The sequence below is a fragment of the Mustelus asterias genome, chromosome 17, assembly GCF_964213995.1.
Source record: "Mustelus asterias chromosome 17, sMusAst1.hap1.1, whole genome shotgun sequence".
Taxonomy (NCBI): domain Eukaryota; kingdom Metazoa; phylum Chordata; class Chondrichthyes; order Carcharhiniformes; family Triakidae; genus Mustelus; species Mustelus asterias.
In genome coordinates, this window is record NC_135817.1 from 59,542,571 (window position 1) to 59,553,567 (window position 10,997).

Consider the following 10,997-nt stretch of genomic DNA (forward strand, 5'->3'; position numbering starts at 1 on the left):
GGTTAGCGCTGCTGCTTCACAGCTCCAGGGACCTGGGTTCGATTCCCAGTTTGGGTCACTGTCTGTGTGGAGTTTGCACATTCTCCTCGTGTCTGCGTGGGCTTCCTCCGGGTGCTCCGGTTTCCTCCCACAGTCCAAAGATGTGCGGGTTAGGTTGATTGGCCAGGTTAAAAATTGCCCCTTAGAGTCCTGAGATGCATAGGTTGGAGGGATTAGTGGGTAGATATGGGGGTAGGGCCTGGGTGGGATTGTGGTCGGTGCAGACTCGATGGGCCGAATGGCCTCTTTCTGTACTGTAGGGTTTCTATGATTTCTATGATTTCTATGATATCCATGGCTGATTTTCCCTTTTCCTACAGTCCTTTCTTTTCACTGGTATATACTTTGAAAAATTGCTTTGAAAGTCCTCCACTGTTCCTCAATTGTTCCATCATAAAGTCTTCGCTCCCATTCTACCTTAGTTCCGCTCTCCAACTGCTCCCTGCAGACTAGGCTGTGGATCCCCAAGGTATGTTAGTTTTTATACGCACTCTGTGCTGCTGCTCTGCCCTCTGACTGCTCCCATTCCATAAGCTGTTAGGTTCCTGATTAGCACACTCAAGGGTTCTTTGCCTGTTACAGATCACGCACAGTATATTGCCAACTAAAATTCATTCCTGACCATCCAAATTTCAAGCCTGATGTGAACTAATTTCTCTCAGCATTTTATAACAGAGGTTGTAGTCCATTTGGCCTTTTACACCTATGGAATTCTCAAAGAGCTACTTTTTGCCCCTTTTCACATTCATTCTATCCTTACTACCGGAATGGCTGTAAATTGGGAGAGGGGAGTGTGCAGCGGGATCTGGATGTCCTTGTTCCACAGTTGCTGAAGGTAAGCATGCAGGTGCAGTAGACGGTAAAGAAGGAAAATGGTATGTTGGCCTGCATTGCGAGAGGTTTCGAGTACAGGAGCAGGAATGTGTTGTTGCAATTATACAGGGCCTTGGTGAGGCCACACCTAGACAGTTTGTGTGCAGTTTTGGTCTCCTTTTCTGAGGAAGGATGTTCTTGCTCTCGAGGGAGTGCGCGAACGTTTACCAGGCTGATTCCGGGGATGGCAGGACTGATGTATGAGGAGAGATTGACGAGGTTAGGATTGTTTTCGTCGGAGTTCAGACGAATGAGGGGGGAATCTCATAGAAACCTATAAAATTCTAACAGGACTAGACTAGGTAGATGCAGGGAGGATGTTCCCGATGGTGGGGCAGCCCAAAACCAGGGGTCACAGTCTGAGGATTCAGGGTAAACCATTTAGGACGGAGGTGAGGAGACATTTCTTCAACCAAAGAGTGGTGAACCTGTGGAATTCATTACCACAGGAAGTAGTTGATGCCAAAACATTGAATGTATTCAAGAGGCGGCTGGATATAGCACTTGGGGTGAACGGGATCAAAGGTTATGGAGAGAAAGCAGGATTCAGCTGTTGAGTTGGATGATCAGCCATGATCACGATGATTGGTGGAGCAGACTTGAAGGGCCGAATGGCCTCCTCCTGCTCCTATCTTCCATGGTTCTATGTTTCCATATTTATCAATATTTCTAATACAAATGATCCATTTCCATTTTAATGCTGGTTATGGATCTGCTTCTACAACTAATTTTGAACGTCGCTATCAAATCTCCTCTACTTTCTCCCACCTTACTGAAAATTTAAATGAGCCTTGAATATGCTAATTAGGTTCCCTGGTCACTGTTCATATTTATTCATGTTTTTCCTTCAATCTCTGTACCCTCTTCGTGGCCTTCATATATTTTCTAAATCAAGACACTCAACGCTGGACATGATATTCTAACTATAACATAACCAGTCATGCATGTAAGTTGAGTATTACCTTATTTCCATTTGTGAAACTAAAGCTCTAGTCTCTTTCCAATCATTTTAAAGTTTAACAACTTAGTATGTTTGTAAAGTGAGAGGGGGAAAGCTTAAGAGATGTAAGGGGCAAGTTTTTCACACAGAGGGTGGTGAGTGCCTGGAACGCGCTGCTGGAGGAGGTGGTGGAAGCAGATTCTATAACAATGTTCAAGAGGCATCTGGATAGATACATGAATAGGCAGGAAATAGAGGGATATGGACCACGTAGAGGCAAGAAAATATTAGATTAGAGAGGCATCTGTGTCTGCACAGATTTGGTGGACAGAAGGGCCTGTTCCTGTGCTGTACTGTTCTTTGTTCTTATTTACTTCACCTTGTGCACCATGGAGTGACCAGAAATGAGGTACCTTCTCCACTCCCCACTCCCACCACCCCCCCGGACATTGCCTTCCAAGACACCCCTCCCCATGCAGCGGAGGTTCCTCCCGTTGTCTGTAAAATGCTAGCAGAGGTATCAAAGAATCCTACCATGCAGAAGGAGGCCATTCGGCTCGTCGAGTCTGGACAGACCACAATCCCAACCAGGCCCTATCCCCATAACCCCATGTATTTACGCTAGCTATTCCCCCTGACACTAAGGGGCAATTTAGCATGGTCAATCCACCTAACCCGCACATCTTTGGCCCTTGGGAGGAAACTGAAGCACTTGGAGGAAACCCATGCAGACACGGGGAGAATGTGCAAACTCTACACAGGCAGTGACCCAAGCTGGGAAGCGAAACTGGGTCCCTGGCGCTGTGAGGCAGCAGAGCTAACCACTGTGCTACCATGCAGGGTGTTGGAGGAGACTCTTAATTGAGCTCTTAATTGGCCATCCAGTGGACATCTGCACCGTTGATGTTCCTGCCGCTGACACAATACTATAGAAGCCAAGCTCCTTGCCAGTTTACCAGCCCCCCTCCCAGCCAGTCTCCTAAGGGTTGGTGATGCTCAGCCCTGTATCAATGGCGGCTGCAGAATAACCCTGAACAATGAAAAGGGATGTTGGGCAGTGAATTTTGTGTGAGGAGTATAGCAGTTCTGAGATTAAAACTGATTTATTTCTTGACGCAAGATTTTGCCTACGTGATAATTTATGATTTGCTTCTTTAGTTTATGGAATCAATTGCACTTCTTGCGATTCCCCTGATTAAAATTAATTAATTAACTTAGCATGGAGGATTTAAAATTAAACAATTTGGGGATGGGTGGAAAATGTAAGAGAGACTTTATGCTCACAGCATACATTACAGTGGTGTCTCCCATCATCTTTCACTTATCAAGATGTCCAGAGGGGACACTGTTGGCTGTAGTCAGATCAAAAATGGCCATTTATTTATTTACGGTGAGTTTGCTTATGATCTTCTGTTTATTTTTCAGATATTTCCTAGTGGATTTTGATGCCCCTCCTACCGTTATCCCAACCATGTTGGATCATTTAGGACGTGACATAGATGTAATCCGACCTACGATACTCAAGCACCGCACTCCAGAGACCGATGAAACCTGCCCAGGAATGACCCAACCCAACTACGAAGCAAAATTGCAATCTAGAAAGAAATAATCCCGTGTCATAAGACAATTAACTATTTAAAGGAACATATATCCAATTCATTCTGTACTGAAAATGATCAGACCGTTGCTTCATTAAAGGTGAAAAGTTTTGAATTACTGGCATTTTTTAAAAATCTTGTTATTTTTGCCAGCTGGGTCACATGGATAGGAGTGAGCACATACAGAGGAATATAGAGTATGGTTCCAAGGGATCCTTCTTATCCAATATGTCCTTTTTTTGCATTTCTAAGCTGAGATAGTGCGTGTTAGAGGGCATCCCAGCTGAACCTGATTCTTTTGCTGGTGTCTACACTAGCCACGTGTGGAGAACAGACAAGTTGTTCGCACCAGATATCTACATCTACATTAGGTCAAGCCACTCCATTAAAACTATCATCTCAATAACGTGGAAAGTTATCTCGGTATGCCCTGTATCTACTCTGGCTAATTACAGCCCTATCTGACTCCTTCCAATCACCAGCCTAGTGATGTAAGGAATAGTGTCAGGACAACTCCTACTCCTCAATTACCACCTCACAAACACTCATGTTGGAATTTTACTGTCTCGCCTGCCCAAGGCTCATAAGATCCTGCCCGAGGCCGTTCTGCGAGCCTCGGGTGGGCGCGCCAGTAAAATCCTGGCATCGGTTGTGGTTTTGCCACTGGGTTCATATCCTTGAATGCAAAAAGTGGAGAGGGGCACGGGCTATAGTGTTGAAAGCAACTGTATTGTGGGAAAGACTGGAGTGGGGTGTAGCACTGAGAGTCCAGGTATAATTTTCCTGCCAACTCTAGCATGATTCTACCACTAAACACATCTTCCTTTCACCCCAACTCCTCCTGTCAGCAAGGCCATTCCCTCTATGATACCTTGATCCATGGCACCTTCCCATCCAATCACAGAAGGTGCAACACCTGTCCCTTTACCTCCTCCCTCCTCACTGTTCAAGGGCCCAAACACCCCTTTCAGGTTAAGCAGGGTTTCACTTGCACTTCCTTCAGTTTAGTTCATTGTATTCGCTGTTCTCAATACGATCTCCTCTACATTGGGGAGACTAAATGCAGACTGGGAGACTGCTTTGAGAAACACCTTCGCTCAGTCTGCATGATGGTCATTGCCTGACACTTGTATGGCGCGAATCTTACTTGCCACGCATCAGTCCAAACCTGGATATTGTCCAGATCTTGTTGCGTTTGAACATGGACTGCTTCAGTATCTTGAGGAGTTGCGAATGGTACTGAACATTGTGCGATCATCGGCGAACGTCCCCACTTTTGACCTTATGACGGAGGGAAAGCCATTGATGAAGCAGCTGAAGATTGTTGGGCGTAGGACACTACCCTGAGGGACTCCTGCAGAGATGTCATGGAGCTGAGATGGCTGACCCTTCACAACCACAACAATCTCCCTATGGACCAGGTATGACTCCAACCAGCAGAGAGTTTGCCCCCTGATATCCATTGATTCCAGTTTTTTCTTCACTCAGAGGTGGTAAATCTTTGGAATTCTTTGTGGAGGTTCAATCATTGAGCATGTTCAAGACTGAGATCCCCACATTTCTACATACTAAAAACATCAAGGGGTAGTGCAGCAAAGTGGTATTGAAGTAGAAGATCAGCCATGATCACATTGAATGATAAGGCACGCTAGAGGGGCTGATTGGCCCAATCCTGTTCTTATTTCTTATGTGCATACCATCACATGAATAATGGCTACTCAACGTAAGGTGCAAAGGGCACCCAGTACTCCTGAAAACGTTCATCAGTGAACAGGGAGCAAGAGAAGTTTCAAGCCTTTTGAATCATCTCCTAATGTGTGGTACCTTTTGCATTCTAAGAAACATCTTGAATAAGGAGGTTAATTTCTTTAAAATTCGCCCTGAGGAGCAGATTGTTACCTGACAGAATTTGTAGTAATATTGTGTCCTGTCAAAAAAGGAACATTCTTCCTCTGCTGTGCTATGTTTTATGTCCCTTGCTCTTTGCTAATCAAATCTTAGTCTTGGCATGAGATTATCAAACCTGGTCCAAGTTGGATTACATTATTTTTGTTTCATTGGCAGATGTTGTTTGCAACGGCGCCATGATGGCTGCTGGGATTTTATTGTGATATAGTTTGTTGTTATCTAAATGTCCAATCTCAGCAGGTTGCTCACCTCATTCTGAAATTTACAGTGTGTTTATGGGGCTGCTTATTTTCCCAGTCCAAACTTGATGACAGCTTTATAAGGAAACTCTGTACAGTAACTGTAAAGTTGCCATTGTCCCAGATGACCATGGTCACTAATCTGAGGGTCACACCTCAGGCAAAGGGCAAGGTTGAGAAGACGGAGCCTTCATGAATAACCTCTGCTGGGAATTGAACCCGTGCTGTTGGTATCACAAACCAGCTATCTAGTCAACTGTGCTAAACCAACTCCCTACAGAGGAAACTTTGTGGTGATATGATTTGATTCGATTTATTGATGTCACCTGTATTAGTATACAATGAAAAGTATTGTTTCTTGCCCTATACAGACAAAGCTTGCCATTTATAGAGTACATAGGGGAGAAGAAAAGGAGAGGGTGCAGAATAAAGTGTTACAGTCATAGCTAGGGTGTAAAGAAAGATCAACTTAATATAAGGTAGGTTAATACAAAAGTCTGATGACAGCAGGGAAGAAGCTGTTCTTGAGTCGGTTGATACGTGACCTCAGACTTTTGTATCTTTTTCCCGATGGAAGAAGGTGGAAGAGAGAATGCCCGGGGTGCTTGGGGTCCTTAATTATGCTGGCTGCTTTTCTGAGGCAGCAGGAAGTGTAGACAGAGTCAATGGATGGGAGGCTGGTTTGCGTGATGGACTGAGCTACCTTTGTAGTTTCTTGTGGCATTGGTCAGAACAGGAGCTGCGATACGTCCAGAAATGATGTTTTCTATGGTACATCTGTAAAGGTTTGCGAGAGTTGTGCATAGGCACCCAATCATGTATCCATGAGGGTAGACCTGTTGCACCCTCACAGCTTTCCTTCTTCAAAGCAATTGGCAACTAACCATTTGCTGTGCTATTTGCCATTGAGCACAAGTACTGGACAGTCACCTCCAAAACCAGTTGTTAGGACATTGGGAAGAGGATGAATCTGCGTTTGATATCGCTCTTTTGCTTTTGATAATTAATTGTGAAAATGGCAGCGAAATTATTTCTGGGAACGAATGGCTGTAAGATTGAGAGCCAGGTCGCTTGATGAGGGACCAGTTCCACACCAAACACAGCCACAATAATCTTTTGTTTCTGTTCCAAATCTGGAATGATCCACACTACACCATGAATTATTATGAAGGGCATAGATAGGGTGAACAGTTGGAAGCTTTTTCCCAGGTCAGAAATGACAAACACAAGGGGTCACAAGTTCAAGGTAAGGGGGGCAAGGTTCAATACAGATATGCGGGGGACGTATTTTACACAGAGGGTGGTGAGGGCCTGGAATGCACTGCCAAGCAAGGTGGTTGAGGCAGACACGCTAGGATCATTTAAGACTTGTCTAGATAGCCACATGAACAGACTGGGAATAGAGGGATACAAACGGATGGTCTAGTTAGAAACACAGTTGATCGGTGCAGGCTTGGAGGGCCGAAGGGCCTGTTCCTGTGCTGTATTGTTCTTTGAATTAAATTTTACACTTTGGAGTTCTATCCCAAACGCTCAGTCCCTGGAATAAATCCTCCCTTTACAGGGTGTTTATGTTTTAGGCATTGTGATTTCACATCTGTGTTTAATATATGATATGTATCTTTGTCGATTGCCAGTGACATTATGTATTTGGCTTTGCAATAGATGTTGTGTTATGATTGGATTGATCTTTCTGCTGTGATCTAGGTCCCCTCCTCCTTCAGGCTTGTAGTTCATTTCAACTGCGATTGTGAACATTCTCACAATAAAATCTCTGTCCAGGATGATAAAAGATCAGTTTTGATGGTCTATTAATGGATTTCCAATTAAGCAGTGCTGAAAGTTTACAACATTTTGAAATATAGTATCATATTTCAGGTCATATATAAATCCAGACAGCTAGATGAATGCTTTTCCACAGAAAACACATACTTATTTTTTGTTTCACTAAACTAATCAAAGCTTCCAGATTTGAAATGGGGCTTATTGCCAGCAACCAATATTAAGAGGACAGTAAACACTTTGGGCACATAAGCTTTTTTGCCTGGTCTGTTACTTATTATTGTGATAATAGACCGTAGGCTGTTTCTCTTTAAGTTGCCTGTTATTTTATGACATAATTCCAGCTTTCTGGCATCTGAAATACCTATTGTACCTTGGAATGAGAACTTTGCGCTTTGATCCATAGCTATAGGAATATGCGCAGCTTCAGGGTATTGCAAATCTCCTTTTAACATTTATTGTAAGTGATAAAATGTATATATTGAAAGGATATTGGAGTGGGAGGGGTGGATCCAGTTGTTGTGGTCCATGTTAGGACAAACAACATAGGCAAGACTAGGAAAGAGGACCTGTTTGGGGACTATCAAGCACTAGGAATTAAATTAAAGAACAGGTCCTCAAGGGTTATAACCTCTCGATTACACCCGAGCCATATGTGAATTGGCATAGGGTTGAGAGAAGGGGGAAGTTAACACGTGGCTAAAGGAATGGTACAGGAAAGAGGGGTTCCATTTCATGGGGCATTAGCATCAGTATTGGAACAGGAGGGATCTGTACCGCTGGGACGTCTTCACCTGAATCGATCTGGGACCAGTGTTCTAGCGAAAAGATAAATAGGGTGGTCACAAGGACTTTAAACTAGCAAGTTTGGGGTGAAGGGAAGAGTAAAACTATAATGGTTAATGGAAAGCAAAGCAGCAGGTTAGCATGTGAGGAGGAGGTTCCAACTACATCGAAAATCAGGAAAAAAGTTAAAAGGAAGGAGAATTCAGGAGATGCTATTAATGGAGATGTTAGAATTCAAAAAGAAGGTACAAAAACTAGCATAAGGGCACTTTATCTGAATGCTTGTAGCATTTGAAACAAGGTAAATGAGTTGACTGCACAAATCATTGCGAACGAGTATGATTTGGTGGCCATTACAGAGACATGGTTGCGGGATGGTCACGACTGGGAGTTACAATATCCAGGGGTATTAGACTGTTCAGAGGGACCAACTGGAAGATAAGGGAGGGAGTGTAGCTCTGATATTTAAGGATGACATCAGGGTGGTAGTGAGAGATGATATAGGTTCTATGAAAAATAAGGCTGAGTCCATTTGGGTGGAAATTAGAAATAGTAAGGAGAAAAAAATCACTGATAAGCATAGTCTATAGGCTACCAAATAATAATATCATGGTGGGGCGAGAAATAAACAAAGAAATAACTGATGCATGTAAAACTGATACAACAATTATCATGGGGGATTTTAATCTACATGTTGATTGGTCAAACCAGGTCGGTCAAGGCAGCCTTGAGGAGGAGTTCATAGAATGTATCCGCGATAGCTTCCCTGAACAGTATGTAATGGAACCTACAAGGGAGCAAACTATCCTAGATCTGTTCTAGTGTAATGAGACAGGAATAATTAATGATCTTACAGTTAGGGATCCTCTCGGAAGAAGTGATCACAGTATGGTTGAATTTAAAATACAGATGGAGGGTGAGAAGGTAAAATCCAATACCAGTGTCTTGTGCTTAAACAAAGGAGACTACAAAGGGATGAGGGAGGAGTTGGCTAAGGTAGATTGGGAGCAAAAACTTTACGGTGGGACAATTGAGGAACAGTGGAGGACTTTCAAAGCAATTTTTCACAGTGCTCAGCAAAAGTATATACCGGTGATAAGGAAGGACTGTAGAAAAAGGGTCATCAGCCATGGATATCTAAGGAAATAAAGGAGGGTATCAAATTGAAAGAAAATGCATACAAAGTGGCATAGATTAGTGGGAAACTAGAGGATTGGGAAATCTTTAAAGGTCAACAGAAAGCCACGAAAAAAGCGATAAAGAAAAGTAAGATGGATTATGAGAGTAAACTAGCTCAGAATATAAAAACAGATAGCAAAAGTTTCCACAAATATGTAAAACGAAAAAGAGTGGCTGAAGTAAACATTGGTCCTTTAGAGGATGAGAAAGGGGGATGTAATAACTGGAAATGAGAAAATGGCTGAGGCATTGAACAGGTATTTTGTGTTGGTCTTCATGGTGGAAGACATAAATATCAAGCCAAAAATTGATGACAAGAAGGCAGGTGAGGACCTGGAAACAGTCATTATTGCAAAAGAGGTAGTGTTGGGCAAGCTAATAGGGCTAAAGGTAGACAAGTCTCCTGGCCCTGATGGAATGCATCCCAGGGAACTAAAAGAGATGGCGGGAGAAATAGCAAATGCACTAGTGGTAATTTATCAAAATTCACTGGACTCTGGGGTGTTCCGGCAGATTGGAAAACAGCAAATGTGACGTCACTGTTTAAAAAAGGAGGTAAACAAAAGGTGGGTAACTATGTTCTTAATTGCCAGGGATATTGAAGCTAATGTTAATGACCTTGCAGTCATCCCCTACCCCACCCCCAGATGAGATCAGCTAACTTGGTGTAGACCAGAAGTTGAACCTGGGCTTGTTTGTGGCTCAGTTCTACACTGGGCATTGTTGTCAAATCAGAGAGCCCCAATAAGACCTTTAACCCCTCTCAAATCTGAGGTAAAGTCACAGCCTTAAATACAGTCGGGATCAGTGTTGTCCAATGTGCTCATCACTCGCCACCCATGGCAGATTGACCACAGGTATGTGGTGAACTGATGCTGTTCCTCAGGTGAGATTTTAACCAGGTGGACATTAGGACCTTGCAGCAGCCCGTTCAACTGAGGACAGAGTTCCAGAATCTGTCTATGTGGCCAGGTTAAAAATAAGTAGAGAGTCCTGCAGAAGAAACAGTTCTTTACGTGAAAAACCTGTAGGCGATCTCCATGGGCGACCTGATAGAAGTCTACAAGATTATGACGGGCATGGACAGAGGGGATAGTCAGAAGCTTTTTCCCAGGGTGGAAGAGTCAATTACTAGGGGGCATAGGTTTACGGTGCGAGGGGCAAGGTTTAAAGGAGATGTACGAGGCAAGTTTTTTACACAGAGGGTGGTGGGTGCCTGGAACTCGCTGCCGGGGGAGATAATGGAAGCAGATACGATAGTGATTTTTAGGGAGCATCTTGACAAATACATGAATAGGATTGGAATAGAGGGATATAGTCTCCGGAAGGGTAGGGGGTTTTAGTTCAGATGGGCAGCATGGTTGGTGCAAGCTTGGAGGGCTGAAGGGCCTGTTCCTGTGCTGTAATTTTCTTTGTTCTTTGTATAGGCCGGTTGGCTTAACTTCTGTAGTAAGGAAAATGCTTGAATCTATCGTCAAGGAAGAAATAGTGAGACATCTGGATATAAATTGTCACATTGGAAAGATGCAGCATGGGTTCATGAAGGGCAGGTCATGTTTGACTAATTTGATGGAATTATTTGAAAACATTATGTGCGCAGTGGACAATGGGGAATCTGTGGATGTGGTGTATCTGGATTTCCAGAAGGCATTT

The 10,997-nt window shown here is 43.5% G+C and overlaps 1 protein-coding gene across 1 annotated transcript in view; it reads left to right on the forward strand.

The window, feature by feature from the left end:
* mrps6 (mitochondrial ribosomal protein S6) overlaps nucleotides 1-3,568 on the forward strand; it is a 93,139-nt gene extending 89,571 nt beyond the window's left edge. The window contains exon 3 of the mRNA XM_078232787.1: nucleotides 3,278-3,568. Coding sequence (XP_078088913.1) covers nucleotides 3,278-3,461 — 184 coding nt within the window. The 3' untranslated portion in view covers nucleotides 3,462-3,568. The remainder of the gene's footprint in view (nucleotides 1-3,277) is intronic.
* Nucleotides 3,569-10,997: the final 7,429 nt, after the last annotated feature.